At 37.1% G+C, this 15,776-nt stretch overlaps 2 protein-coding genes across 2 annotated transcripts in view; one reads left to right on the plus strand and one right to left on the minus strand.

The window, feature by feature from the left end:
- LOC125236360 (protein I'm not dead yet) overlaps positions 1-15,776 on the minus strand; it is a 64,798-nt gene that overhangs the window by 9,628 nt on the left and 39,394 nt on the right. The window contains exons 2-9 of the mRNA XM_048143139.1: positions 7,300-7,445; positions 5,451-5,598; positions 3,961-4,226; positions 3,579-3,779; positions 2,674-2,799; positions 1,589-1,714; positions 1,052-1,163; positions 134-225 (exon numbers count right to left, since the gene is read on the minus strand). Coding sequence (XP_047999096.1) covers positions 134-225; positions 1,052-1,163; positions 1,589-1,714; positions 2,674-2,799; positions 3,579-3,779; positions 3,961-4,226; positions 5,451-5,598; positions 7,300-7,364 — 1,136 coding nt within the window. The 5' untranslated portion in view covers positions 7,365-7,445. The remainder of the gene's footprint in view (positions 1-133; positions 226-1,051; positions 1,164-1,588; positions 1,715-2,673; positions 2,800-3,578; positions 3,780-3,960; positions 4,227-5,450; positions 5,599-7,299; positions 7,446-15,776) is intronic.
- LOC125236361 (GPI transamidase component PIG-S) overlaps positions 8,156-15,776 on the plus strand; it is a 101,628-nt gene continuing 94,007 nt past the window's right edge. The window contains exon 1 of the mRNA XM_048143140.1: positions 8,156-8,304. Coding sequence (XP_047999097.1) covers positions 8,274-8,304 — 31 coding nt within the window. The 5' untranslated portion in view covers positions 8,156-8,273. The remainder of the gene's footprint in view (positions 8,305-15,776) is intronic.

Genomic DNA, 15,776 nt, shown 5'->3' on the forward strand with positions numbered 1-15,776 from the left:
ATACCTTTAAATCTATTTGATAAAAAAATAATAATCGTCAATCGTGACACTTAGCGCCATCTATGAGATCTATTTGGAAATAATTTTGCACTGTTCCGGATGAGACCCCATGGTAGAGTAATAATGCACTTACATGGTGGTCAGTAAGTCGGCCCAGCCAGGCATGAAGCCGGGCTTTCTGAAGATGTACATGAACACCGCCAGGATGAAGAGACCGCCTGAAACCTGAAAACATTACTTTGTTAGCTGAAACTGTGCTTTACTTTACAATTTTAAATGAATATAGTCTTGTCTCTTTTTAGGTATTTAAATCAATTCCCGTATTCCCGATGAACTACAGTATTGGGTTCTTCAATAAAGGAGTGTACAAGTTTCTAATGGGTCGGCAATGCGCATGTGACAGCCCTTGAGTTTTAGGCGTCCATAGGTTACGGTGACCGCTTTCCATCAGGCGGACTGTATACCTGTTTGCCACCGACGTGGTATTAAAAAAAAGTAAACAAAATCTACCCTAGATTATGCTTACATTTAGGACGAATGTTTATCAACAATTTAACAAACTATGCTAATATTATAAACTGAGATAGATACTATACACTAAAGAAAAAACGATAAAGCCCACTGGTGGCGAAGCCGGGAATCGAACCCGCTAATATGCTAATTGTTTATTGAAAAAACAATTGAGTAGAGGTTGGTCATCGTTATTGGCAATTTTTTTATAACTACAAAAGCCATGTATAAAGTGTAACAGTATTACGATAGATGTCGCTAGGGTTCTTCTCAGTGGATGAAGTGTCGGTAGCTCAGTTGGCAGAACATGGACTCAGTTCGAGCCTCGCCCAAGGTAATGGATTTTCCATTGTTAATTTATTTCTAGGCTTGTCACCTGCGGGCGTAGCACACTAGTTGGATAAACTTTATCGCACCGGTGTGTCCTATTTCACTTACAAATAGTGCGAAAAGGACGACCGACTTTATATCGTTTATGACGCGACCATTCTTGCCTGCCCGATAGCAAGATAAAATAACAATAAAAAAAGCTTAAACATACCTTTTCATGGAAAGTGGCTGGTCCGAGGCTCTTGTATTTCTCGTTGATAACCTTCATTGTAGTTTTGGAGCCTGATGCCAGCGCCACCTTCTTTGCAGCTTCACTGTTTGGCCTGAAATAATACAATTAGTTATTGTTTGTATTTTAAAAACTACACCAGTCAGTCTTGGACTCTACAGCAATACTAGTAAGTACATACATATGCTTGTTTTAGTATTTTTATGATAGGTTTTCTTATGCTACGCCATTTTATCTTAAATAGCTTCTTTTTAATCTTATACTTTTAAACGAGCAATTCTTGTATATTTATTTATTTATATATACCGACGATCTCGGAAACCGCTCTAACGATTTCGCCGAAATTTGTTATGTGGGGGTTTTCGGGGGTGAAAAATCGATCTAGCGTAGCCTTAGATCCCGGAAAACGCGAATTTTCGAGTTTTCATGAGTTTTTCTTTCGCGGTAGTAAACGTAAAATATGTTCGTTAATTTCGCCTACTTATCTTTCAAGATATATTCCATACAGTATGTACTAACCTGAACATGCCCATGAAAGTGACCTGGAGTGAGACCCAGACTAGCAGCTGCATCAGTATCATGGGTGGTGTGCTGTACGCCATGAAGTAGAAGAAGTTCACCGCGTGATGGATCTCCGGGAACTCACTGGGAAACAAATACAATACATTACATATTATGGATACATATGACAACTGAACCAGTGAGCTACAACCTCGGCCTTGTCGTCACCTTCCATCAGGTGCGACTAAGGTCAATCACTGGACAGTTTATAAAAAAAAAAAACTCTTGCGTCGTAGAAAATGGAAGCGTAATCTCTCACTCCTCCGCTGTGGCGCAAACGATTGAAATCTAAAAAAAAAGACAGCCAGGGAAGAAAATCAGTTTTCCAAGATTAAACACAGCTGAACTAAAAAAAACTTGTATCTTCGTCTGTCAATGAAAAGAAAATTGTAGTAAGTATGTATGGAATGCATATGGACTTACTGCGTTTTAACTTTGAGGAGCAGCGTGAGATACGAGATTTTTTCAAAGTAGTGACGAATTGAACATACTGGTACTGTGTCAAATCTTACCTGTCGAACGTACTTTGAAGACAGAATTTGTAGTACAAGGTAAAGTAAGCTAAGTTTAGGTAGTAGATTGTTCTCTGAACTATATGTATTGACGGTTGTATGACTGAAACTCGTATACGGAAGAGTTGTAACTCCATACATGAGTAAATGCAAGTTATTTGTAGTGACATCTAGTGTCAACCACGCGTCAAATACAACAACACTATTGTGTCTTCCAAAAATGTAGTATTAAATCAGTTTACAACTTATATTACAAGCAGAAGGAATTGAAAACAGAATACTGATTAATACTATTGTAATATTAGCTAAAAATTGGTGAGCATTAGACTTTTCGTTCGTCGCGACATCTATTGACAAGTAGCAGTATTAATAATTTACGCTAATTGACGCGTGATTGTCGCTAGATGTCACTTAACTATGCCTATACAAATAACCCGCATTTACTGATGTATGGAGTTACAACTCTTGAACTCTTCCCTTACTGATTCCTCTATGCTCAAAGGACAATAGACCTGTACCTGGATATCTTACCTGTCGAATATTCCCTTAAAGGCAGAGTTGGTGGCAGTTCCGACTAGGGTTCCACAGCCTCCGAGGGTTGAGGCGTAGGCTATACTCAGGTAATAGCAGATGGTGATGTCACTAGGAATTGGAGCCCTGGAAAAATAATAAAATAATTTAATATACCTCTTAGTGTAATCTATGCCAAAGAGGATCAAGTATTATAGAGAGTTACTATCAAAGTAAAATGTGTAATCACAGTGCATAGACTGCCGTCTCTCGACACACACTTAAAACTTTTGAACCTCAGTTTTGACAATTTGGCCTATATTCATAGCTCGATATGTGTTAAAATATCAAATATAATATTAGCGCCATCTAGACGAGCGTCCCCCAAAGGTGTAACACCATCTAGGCCTCCATACCTTTTCCTATATGGTCCTGAGGTACGTTTTTTTCTTAGACTGTAGCTGTCTATAAGGAGTTACATGTGTCTTTGTCCATGCTGTTATAAATGGGAAAGTGTGTGTGTCTGTTTGTTTGTCGATCTTTCACGGCAAAACGGAGCGACGAATTGACGTGAATTTTTTAAGTGGAGATCAAAGAGGACAGAGTATTATAGAGTTACTGTCAAAGTAAAACCTGTAATCACACTGCAAAGACTGCCATCTCTCGACACAAGCTTAAAACTTTTGAACCTCAGTTTTGACAATTTGGCCCATATTGTTAGTTTGATATGTCTTAAAATGTCAAATGTTAATTTAAGAGCCATCTAGCCGAGCGTTCCCCAAAGGTGTAACGCCATCGGCCTAGACCATACCTTTTTTTCTTAGACTATCCGTCTATACGGAGTTACATATATCTTTGGTGGAGATAGATAGATTTTCTGTCTTTCTAACCCTAAAACAGGGGATGGATGGATGGCAAATACTCACTCTTCATCAGTCTTTTCATCCTTCGCCTTAACTTCTTTCCCATTTTCCGGTCTCTTCCTGTTAATATACACGTCTCCGAGACCCTGGGACTCCAAGACTTCAAGGATGGCTTCTACGATAGGTACCATCATCGTGGTCGCGGCCGCGTTCGACACCCACATTGAAATGAACATGGTTACGAAGGTGAGGCCGAAGTTTAGTCTGAAAGAATAAAAAAAAGGTGAAATTTTTGTATTAGCTATTTTATTTGTAGTACAGAAGTGAGTTTCGAAATTTCACAATAGCTGGGTTCACACGTCAGAGCGAGGCAATGTGTTGATGGTGAAATTGCAGACTCATGATAAGTCCCTGAGATTACTAAAACAGTTTTGAATGCTCTTACCTTCTATGAGAGCATCCGACAACTTGCACAGTCCACAGTGCCACTCTCCTCGGTAACTTCGAATGTTGTACTCCGGCAGCGATCATCAGTCCTCCCATGAACATCATATTAGTTTCCTTCATGTACGCTGCACAGGTCTTATCGGAGTCCAAGATCCCCATGGTTGGGAAGAGGACTATAGGCAGCATGGAGGTCACGGGGAGGGGAAGCAGTTCCAACACCCAGTAGGTCGCCATGATGAGGACGACGTACATGCATTTGAAGGCCTGAAATGGGGAATTTTTAGGGTTAGCAGAGATCCAGAGGCTGTGAGTTCAAGTGTCATCAGGGTAGTTTTTTAAATGGCTTCTAGGGGGTTTTTAAGTAATAAAAAATAAATATAATAAAATAAAAAGCCTTTTATTCTACTTGCAATTAGAATTTTTTTACATAATTTTTTATTTAATTATGCTGGTGCATTAACCCTTTTTGGGTGAAGGCCTCCTCCATCGATTTCCACATGTCCCTATCTTTGGCAATTTGGATCCAGTTTATAAATAATAATTGTTTATAAACATTATTATCAGACTGCCACATCGGCCACATAGACGTCAAGCAAATCTTGTGACTAAAAAAACCGGCCAAGTGCGAGTCGGGCTCGCGCACAAAGGGTTCCGTAGCAGCAAATATAATAAACCAATAACTTAACCAAAATTACAGTTAAATCAACCTATCTCAAAAACTATAAGAGATACTTTGATCAAACCAAAAATCGTTGAAAGAGTTAATTAGCATGCATCACCTCTATTTTTTTTAGAATTTTATACCCCGTAGTTATAAAAATAGAGGGGGGGGGACATACTTTTTACGACTTTGAGAGCTGATATCTCAAAAACCGTTCACTTTAAGAAAAATGTTTTTTAGAAAACTTTATATCATTTTAAAAGACCTTTCCATTGATACCCCACACGGGTATGTACATCGAAAAAAAAATTTTCATCCCTCAGTTACATGTATGGGGGCCCCACCCCCAATTCTTTTTTTTACTATTTAGTGTCATAATTTTGTAGCGGTTCATACAACACATATTCCCATCAAATTTCATCACTGTAGTACTTATAGTTTCCGAGTAAATCGGCTGTGACAGACGGACAGACGGACAGACGGACAGACGGACAGACGGACATGACGAAACTATAAGGGTTCCGTTTTTGCCATTTTGGCTACGGAACCCTAAAAAGGCGACAAATTTGAAATATACATATACCGGCGAAGGTTTTCGAATTTCGAGCCTTTTTTTAGTGACATGAGTTACTTTACTGTCTATATTAAGTATTTTTGATGATTTGAAAGCCTTGCCAGTGATGTATGATGCCTCATTATGAATGGGTTGTAGCAGTATGCATGAATTATATTGCCAGCCGAATTATGGCGCCATATGGTGCCATACATTAAAGGACAGCAGAGGAAAATATGGTGAAGGAAACAGATGATTGAAACTTTTCACTCACCGGCTCATGATTACGAATGGGTATCGGCAACAAAAGTATAGGTGTCAGTACAATCAGCAAAGACTTCCAATAGATAGACAAGAACAGCACTATCCTCTGTTTCAACGTTGCACTTGATCGTGGTCTGGAAAAGAAGTAGGTGGTGCCGCTGGAAAAGAAAACAATATTATAACGCCTGCCACATGCTGTTACCACTGAAATGTAAAATGTGCAAGTGGGATGACGTAGCAGTGTTGTCGGTAATTGTCAGTTGTTGGATACAAAGGTTATTACGCACATCATTATCGTCATTAAGTGATGTGCAAGTAGCGGAAACTTTAAAAAAATTTCACGAAAAATAAAGGGATTTTTAATTTATGAAATGGAAAGTTTCCATCCATACAATTGTCCATACAAAGTATGTAAAGTTTCTGAAGTTTTCCTAAGTGAAAATTTCCGTCGGCACATCAGTAATTGTCATCATGACTCATATTGGACTGGTGGAGGGATTGTATTGTGATATAGTTGTGCATGCCTCAATTGACATGCTTCCAGCATCTAGAGCTATGAGCTTGCACACCTCTAAGTTTCTTGCAGTAGCTGTGGCTACATCGTGGAGTATTGTAATGTTTGATTTTATCTCATGGCCGCTGTACACACATGGCCAACAGTTCCACCAACCCCCTTGGCCATGTGTGTAGAGGGCTACTTGGCCGTAAGTTGGCAGTTGGCGCTTGCGCTTGCCGGCCAACCGATTCGTGTCGGTTTTTTGTCCACACATCAAAGGATCTTGGCGCCAATGGCCAACTGCGTTTACACGTTGGCGCTTCATTCAGTTGGTCGTCAGCCGTCAGAGAGGACAGTAGTGATATATTTACGAAAATAATAAGTTTATCTATGCCAATAATAGTGTAGATTTTAGGAAATAAAATAACCTTGCAAATGTTTAATGTATTTCCTAAAAAAGATAAATGTTCTTATCAGAATATTCAAAAAATTGTTAATATTGCAAATAATTTAATTTTACTACGGGGTTATTATTTTTTAATATTTTTTTTCTGACAACGTCTATGACCAAGAATTTCCTAGATTTTTTCATTCCACGTCCATCTTTCATGAAGAGCCAATGCCAAGTGATTGGTTCGCCAATGTGTAAACAGCGGCTCTTATCTTGGCCAAGGGGTTTCACAAAGGGCTGGTGGAACCGTTGGCCATGTGTGTACAGGGGCCATCAAAGCAAAATAGTAAGGGTGAATCCACATTCCACGTAAAACTAACGTGAGTCACGACTTCACTGAGTGTTTATTTGAACTACAGCTGCAAATGAAAGGATCTATACATATATCAGGAAAGTAACACTTATTTAGAGATAGATTATAAATTAAACTTGCATCATGAATAAATGGAACATGCCATAAAATCGTGACTCATGTTAGTCATGTTAATCGGATTGACCCGTAACATTCCATGCATAAAATTGAAAGAAAAAATTATGAGAGTATGCACTAGATGCTATAAGCTAGGTAAAAATATGATGTTCGGCATTTGTCGTAACTTAAAAAAAATTGTGCTGTTAGTCATTGGCAGGTTTACAATATTTCTCATACCTACCTAACAAAAATATTTTGCATCACAGTAAGTTTCACCACAGACTTCAAGAACAAGTTACGTGTGAAAACCAGAATATAAAAGCAGATAAAATTGTATGTAAATAAAAAAATAATTGTAAAGTCTAAACGCATTCAAATTTTTCTAGCAAACCTAAAAATTATTATAAAGTTTTAAATACAGAATGATGCCCTACATAATAACTCAAATAATGGTAAAAGTAAATTTAATCGTGAGTAATTTTTAAGGGTTCTAAACTTACCGATTTTCATCATTTATGCCATTTTCCACGTGGTTCGTGGTATCTCCTGCGTTACCGTTAGACATTTTCGCGGTTTAAGTTAGTCGATGAGAAGTATTAATTGAGAAAACACGTAGAAATATCTACGGTTACATTCCCACAAACATCTGAAAAGAAAGAAAAGAGTGTGAGCAAATAAAATATTATCTAAGTAGATAGAACCCTAATAATTAATTGCATTTACATTTAATGAAATAGTCCGAATTTGTGCGAACAACCAATAACTCGTCGCAAAAATTCAAATAAAACGTAAGTAATCGCCAACTTCATATTCAGATAATAATTATGGTATATTTTTTATCTGCCAAAAGTCAAAAACGACAACCGGAAAAAATTGCGCTTGCAATGTTGGCAAACTGCACCGCGTTTTGTGCCCTAGAGTTCATATGATTTTGTTTATAAATTTACTGGTGAAGGCTAAATATATAAAATATGACATAAAATATAAATGCATAACAAATAACGTAAAGAGTTTTATTTATTTCTTCAGATATGTATATGAAAATTTGTCTTAAAATGATATTCATTCACACAATGCAAAAACGAAACGCTAGAATTGTTCCTGTTTAAGAAGTTAGCTATGAAGTATTAGACACATGGTTTATCAACACTTGAATCAACGTACATATGTAAAATAATAGAATAGTGTTAAATAACGTGATATAATTCTATTATTTCTGTGTTATGTTTACAAATTGTTCAAAGTTATTTTTCAACAGAAGTAGCAATAGCAATCCTCGTTAACACTGACACAGTACTGCCACAACTTTAAGCATACGTCAACGTCAATGTCAAAGCATTTGACAGTTGAAGAAAATTGATAATGAAAACAATATAGTTTCTTGTTATTTTAACGCTATTTCAGTATTTACGGTCCTTTGAATATAGCGGAGTGTTAAAATAGTCTTTTCTGTGTTTTATACAGTGTGAATGCTATGGGGAAACAAACGAAATCCGACGCGGACGGTAAGTCGTCTTTAACATATCACTCTTTTTGCTCGGCGTCGGTTTGTACAATGTATATCATTTCTGTAGAAATTTAGCAGGTTAAAGTTCTGCAGGGGCCAAAATGGTTATTCATTATTCAGGTATTCTTCAGCACAAAAGTTTATGTAGTCACATTTCTAGGTTATGTTCATAGGACATACAAATTCATGGAGACTATAAAAAGTCATTATTAGACACAAAGGACAATGTTATAATGATAGTACGTCTAGACATAACGAGTCTTAATCAATGAGTCTGAATTCTACAGATACTATTCAACTTGTAAAATCTCTCTTTGTAGTTATGGATCTTTGAGACTGGTAGTCTATGTTTTTTTTAAGGCTGCTTTCAAAAAAAACGTCAAAAGAATGTAAAATTGATAGTTTTAGTCGGTGAAATACTACACTTTCCGTTATCCAATAGATTTATTTAATTCAAGTTCCAGTTAGAGCATCTTATTATCTTGATTTTTATAAGACTGGATTTTTGAAAACTAACTCATTAAATTTAATTATGAATTTTTCTCTAATGCATGTTTAGAAAAATGCACGTATAGAGCTGAATCAGTCGATCTTATTTGTAAAATTTGGACAATTTTGAATATTAAAACGGGTAAATTTATAATTCGTATATCTTGTGCCACAATCATTTCAGACTAGATTTTTATTATAAGTTTTTGAAAAAGAATAAACTAGCCTAAGACGAATTCAATTTTTTTCAGAAATTACCTAAACTTAAGTGACATTTTCTTTAAAAATCTACATGACATCGAAGTAAGTTTTGTACTAAATTAATCTGCAACGTTTACTTAAATTGCTGTTATGCCTTAGTGATTATTTATTTATTATTTATTATTATTCAAATAAGTTACACAGCATAACAGTAAAACCAAAGCACTGTGAAACTAAAAAATAAAAACAATAGGTATAGCACATAAAACAGTAAAAATCAGACAAAAAAAAAAAACAATATTCTATTTAGGCGACGACGTAACAGCGTGGCTCCGTTGCGTCGTCTGACAATTGACGTATTGACGTCTGACATTATAAATTGCTATTATTGATTTTTGCCAATTTTTCGAAAACGAGCCTTCACCGGTACAATTATTACCACTTTTGGACATTTTCTCATATTTTGTTAGACCAAGTAGATAAAGTTCTATAATGTGATATATATTTATAAACTACTCGCAAAGCCCTTTAATTTGATACCACACACGGTATGATCGAGAGCTCGGTTGCGATTTCACTATTTTTAACACGAAAGCCCTCTTAAACTAAAATACTTTCTCCATACTTCTTGTTGTAATTACACTACCATTATGTTCCTAGTTATAATCGGCAGTACTCTAAAGTCGAGAAGAGTATAAAACTGGAGATTTTTATTTTAACAAACTCTTGTATATAAATGTATACAAACCCTGTTTCTACAATCTACTACATTATAGTATGTATATCATGAGGAAGCCATAATGTAACAATGAGTTAATGCAAGATTTCCATATCAGGCTTATGTAACCAGTAGAACACAACATAATGTGTACTGCCGCCACACAGAGAACCTCCTATAGAGTGGCAGTCTTGTATATTTGGTTCGCGATACGAGTCACCAGTGTTTGGGGTGCGAGGAGCGGGCGGGGAATGTGTTAATCGCGCTGTGATTGGCCGTTTCAAGGACGGCGGGCAGTCGCGCCAGATGAAAAGGGACAGAAGTATGACTGTCCCTCTACTGACGCGTAAGTGGCCAATGTAAGTTGACCTATGCCGGCTCTGAATAAATTATAAATATGACTTTTATGTGGAATGTAATGACGTCTGTTTTTAAATTTGAGCTTCTTGTTACCTTTCCACACCATTTCACACTACAGGTGGACATCTTTAAGATATCAAAATACCCTTTTTCAATTTTTTTACTGCGAAAAACACGCGCTGCTTTCGGGTCTGTTACTTGGTCGATACTGATCGGGCACGGCGAGCGCCCGCGCTTATATCAGTGCAAATACTAGGAAGGCTGGCGACCGCGAGTCGTCTTGTAATGGATGTCTATAGGGGTTGGTCTGTGCCAGAAAACACAACATAATGTGTACTGCTGCCGTCAATGGGAAAAAAATTTAACCCTTAACCACTGTTATGTTTTAGTCGCAAATATGATTCTCTTTGGGATGTCATAATAACCACAGCAATCCCTCCCAACTGTGGGGGGACTGAAATCTTCTCGAGGCCGAGGCGTATCGTTAGAGCCGGCGTAGCTTTATTTGACGTTCATATGCGCATTGTAATGTGCCTGCTTGAAAAATAAATATTTCATTTTCAATATACAGCGTGTGGATTCCATACGGGCAAATAATGTAATGTATATTAAAATTCTTATTTTCATATGAACATTAAAGTTTCTAAAAAATTTATAACTTTTTGGATACTTTCTGTAACTTGCATGTATGTAGTAACTTATATGGGAACTATATAACGACGACAACAACATATAGGGGGCAACCTGCAATTCTTTTTTTCAGAAAATTGCACCTTACCCACCAACATACAAGGTGCTATCTGCTACAATTTTTGTAGCAGATTTCCCCTTGTACGTTGTTGTCGTCGATAATATGCTAATTGCACACCAACTTCAATGGATGCATCCATACTTGTTGCATTTCACTTGCAGTCCTCTATCCAGTACCTTACTTTGAAACATACATGTCATTAATTTAATTGTTGATCCACTTCTAGCTTATTTTATAGCTTTTTTTTTTTTTTTTTTTTTTTTTTTATCGGACACTTAATAGCTTAACTATGAAATAACAAAATTATTGTCGCTTCTAAATGGTTCAATAACTAAATTAAGTGACTATACTAATAAAATGACATTTCCCAATAGTTGAGTACTATACTGACTTCTGATTATGCTTATAAATGTGTATAATTAATATACATTTACTATTGTAAAAATTAAATTGTGGCAGGCGAGAGGCTGGCAACCTGTCACTGCATTGTCACAATTTCGTTTTCATTGAACCCATATTTAACCCCTTATTTGCCAGTGGCACTGAAACTTGAGTAGTTCAGTGCGCTGTCTACCCCTTTATGGGATACAGTGTGATTGTTTGTATGTATGTATGTGCTCAACTCCTATTTAGCAAAAATAACTATAAAACTTTCAACTTTAACTCCATATCATAGGACTAATAAGGTAAAAAGGAAGTAGTCTTGGTAGTTGACTACAAAAGACATGCATAATTTCCATACATAATCTATAAAAGGACTTAAGTTCCTATAAATATTACAACATTGTGTCATTTTATAAGTACAATGTATAAAAGCAATCAGGACAGGTTACTTAGCATACAATGGAGTAGATATAGTGACATACAACATCTTACGACTTGTGCAGTGAAATGGATACAATAAACAATGTACTTGAGAATAGTTATTTGTTATACAAGGGGGCAAAGTTGTTTTTTAACTCTGAGTGTGGAATTGAAAAACGAGCAAGTGAAATGATTCTATAGTTGAACCACGAGCGAAGCGAGTGGTTCGAGAATAGAATCCTGAACTTGCGAGTGCAAATGTATTTTACTTCTCGTGTGTTAGCACTCGAGTGTAACACAAAACTTTTCCCCTCACTATAGCGAGGAAACTAAAAAAAAAAACTACAACGCAAAAAATGCGTTTATCTCTTCTTCCAGTAGTTCTACAGGTGGTAAATCATCTTTATATTAGTTAATTTGACTTTATTCAAGGTCAAATTACTTTACCCACTAGTGGATAAAATGCGTTTTTACCCGCTGGTATTAAAGGATGACACGTGTTTCCGAGCTAGTGAGGGGAAAAAGTAATTTTGTCCATTAGTAATATTTCTGCATGGCACTGCAGGTTGCACTTTGGGGAATGTACTCAAGAGCTACACGAGCTTATTCCACCGTCCTTATTCTACCATCGGACTCTTACACGCATACGGCGGGTTTCCATCCTTACTTGGTAGATATTCCTCGAATTCGCACGAAGCGCTTTGCTTCTTCTTTTCTCATGCGCACTACCAAGGAGTGGAATTCCTTGCCCGCGGCTATATTTCCGAGCTCATAAAACCCGGCAACCTTCAAATCAAGCAACAGGCATCTTCTGGTCGAGCTCACTCCATCATAGGCCACGTCTTTGCCTTTTCCTAGTCTCTGGCTAAGAGTAAGGCGTAAGCCCATCAAAGACACATCAACGTCTCACAGCAGAAGGGAAATTTTCATGCAAAAAAATTAGGCAACGCTGAATTCGGTAATGGACGGTTTGGTGCAACCGACCCCTTAAACTTTAGGTACTATTCGACAGATATCATCGTAACCGTTTAATCGCCGTAATCTAGTTTCTAATGGGTCGGCAACGCGCACGTGACACCCCTTGAGTTGCGGGCGTCCATAGGTTACGGTGACCGCTTTCCATCAGGCGGGCCGTATACCTGTTTGCCACCGACGTGGTATAAAAAAAAATCCATACTAATATTATAAATTGGAAAGTGTGTGTGTCTGTTTGTTTGTCCGTCTTTCACGGCAAAACGGAGTGACGAATTGACGTGATTTTTTTTAAGCGGAGACTGTTGAAGGGATGGAGAGTGACATAGGCTACGTTTTGTCTCTTTCTAAAGCGAGCGAAGCCGCGGGTAGAAGCTAGTCCGATATTAAAGACTTACAATAACCAGTTCGTAAAAAGTGGTTAAAATGTTGAGTTATATATTGTGGAATTTTTCCGCAAAAATGCCTTCTTCGTCTATTATGAATTTAGCCCATATGTAAAATAAAACTACTAGCTTGTCAATTTGAGGAAAATACGGAAGTCTTAAAAATGTAAAACAAATAAAAAAAATCAGAATTGCTTAAATCATTGTACATACCATACAGTCAACGTTTGCATAATTTACACGGCATTTAGTTTATTTAAACAACTGTTTTAATCGAATGTCACGCCTTTTATTTCAGTATTTAACATAATGTATGTTTAATGCGTATACATTATACACGTGTTAGTTCGACCTGTTTCTGTCATTTTAACTTTTTTATAAACTGAAATAGACATCAAACGTATACTAAAGAAAAGTGGAAACGTTTACTAAGAATAGTTTAAATCATAATTACACCATCTATGGTTTTGACCCTTTTTCACAAACACATCATAGAAAGAGACAAAACGCTTTTTAAATAATCAATTTGGTAACGTTTTTATGAATACCCCCCCCGAAGGTCCTTCTTAGAAGTAGTAGTAAACACGTTCTTGCACAGAACAAATTACAAGTACAGTGAATAATTATAATGGTTATGTACAAAGGCGAGCTTATCCCTTTAAGGGATCTCTTACAGCTAACCTTAGGTCCAGGTCCTTTTGAAATCTCACAGGCTGTAGGTACCTAAGCCTAGTTACAAACTTTTATTTTTATTTTTTATAGGGAACAGGTGATATACCTCATCATTCTAACCAGATGGAAAGTGCCGATGCAGTCTAGGATGAAGCTAGTTTATTGTTTACCCAAAAATGTCTATTCACTCTTGATTTAAAAATATCCAAATTATAGTGGGCTGGAACGACATGCAGGAAGTGAGTTCCACTTTAGCCTAGCAATATCTAGATACAAATCGCTTAGTAAACCAACGGTAAAGTAACCCTTTTGAGTAAGACAACGAAATGTCTATTCTCCCGGTAATCCCACAGGCCTTCCTTGGCAACGACCAGAAAGCATACACCAACCGAAGTCCAAGGTGATTTGAATAGCGTGTTACGTAACTCTGGAGCGTATTAATAGAGGAGGCGCGGCCTGACGTCACAGTTTCTGATTTACGTCAAACTATACTGTAAACAAAATGGTTTGAGAATGGAGGCGGAATATGGGGTTGTAAATCAGTTATGGATAAATCGATTGGCGCACTTCCGTAGTTTGTTTTGGAAGAACGAATTCAAGTCGACGGATTTGGAGGTTGTAGAAAAAGGGATTTTGTTAGAATCAGGACAAAATCAAAGGACAGTCTTAAAGTTTTAAGCACAGCCCATCCACGCTATACTCTCGTTCCTCGTTACATATTTTAAATTCGTCTTTGACCCGTTATAATATCTATGTAAATATATTATGGTTATTCGGCGGTTCCGGGGCAACCTGCCGAATCCTACACCGGGGCAAACGACGCAACGGAGCCACGCTGTTACGTCATCGCCCAAATCAATTGTTTAGTTGTAACCTTTATTGTTTGTTTTTTTTTCTCATGTTCTTATTTACTGTTTTTTTTTTTATTTAAGTTTCATGATGACGTATTGGATTTATCTGTAATGTCATTGAAGTATGTTTTTAAATAAATAAATAAATAAATAATAGTACATTACGATACAAGTGCGTAAAAAAGGAAGTTCGAAATGAGTGGCGATAAATTAAAACACGACCGAAGGGAGTGTTTTAAATCGACACGAGTTACGAATTTCCTTTTTGCACGTGTATCGTACGACGTTTTTCAGTACAGATGACCCTCCGAAGTTTCGACCTGGCATACTAATGAACCACTTCTCGAACTAGTGCGTAAAAAAACGACCATCTGTATCTACTGAAAATAAATAAATAAATATTTCATCTCTACCTTTGGGTTACATCTTCAAAACATGTCACGTTGGGTACATAAACAACACATTTTCAGCTATAATTTTCTTCCTACAACTTTCATTCAAAGTGTATTAGACTAGTAAATGTTACCACACATATATATTATGTACGACGGCGTATATTCAGTTGTCTACTACACAATGACGCACGCAGAAGGTACAAAGTTTTCTTGAGCTAGCGAGGCTTTATTTAATATTGTAAGTGGCGAACTTTCCCATGGAATATTTACATAGCTTCTTCAAATATAAATTAGGAAACATTAGGTATTCAAGGTGCATGGATAATCCATAGCTTTCGAAATTTGCAATAGTTGCAAAAGCCACAGGTGTTTAAATCCTGGCGAAGGAAGAAGTTACCGTCTGTTTTTTTTATACTACGTCGGTAGCAAACAAGCATACGGTCCGCCTTTCCAAAGCGGTCACCGTAACCTATGGACGCCTGCAACTCAAGGAGTGCAACAAGCGCGTTGCCAACCCATTAGAAACTTGTACACTCCCTTTTGCTGTGTTAAGTACACAGCAAAAAGGAATGTACAAGTTCTAAGGAGGGTTCGGGTTGCCGACGAATCAAAGGACAATAGGCGGAAAAAAATAGTTCCGTACATAGGTCCTTCCGTCACCAGCACACACCCTCGTTGAACTCTGGCAGCATTACTCACCGGCAGCCAACACTATGAGTAGGGTCTAGTGCTGATATATACCGAGCCCCGACAGATGAACCGATTTCAGTGAAGTTTACTTTGTTGAAGATGTTTTTTTTGACGTGGTTGTTTGATAGGTTTCTTATCACAAATCACAAGACAATTACTGATTTTTTATTCCAGAATTTAG

The sequence above is a fragment of the Leguminivora glycinivorella genome, chromosome 19 (genome assembly GCF_023078275.1).
Source record: "Leguminivora glycinivorella isolate SPB_JAAS2020 chromosome 19, LegGlyc_1.1, whole genome shotgun sequence".
NCBI lineage: Eukaryota > Metazoa > Arthropoda > Insecta > Lepidoptera > Tortricidae > Leguminivora > Leguminivora glycinivorella.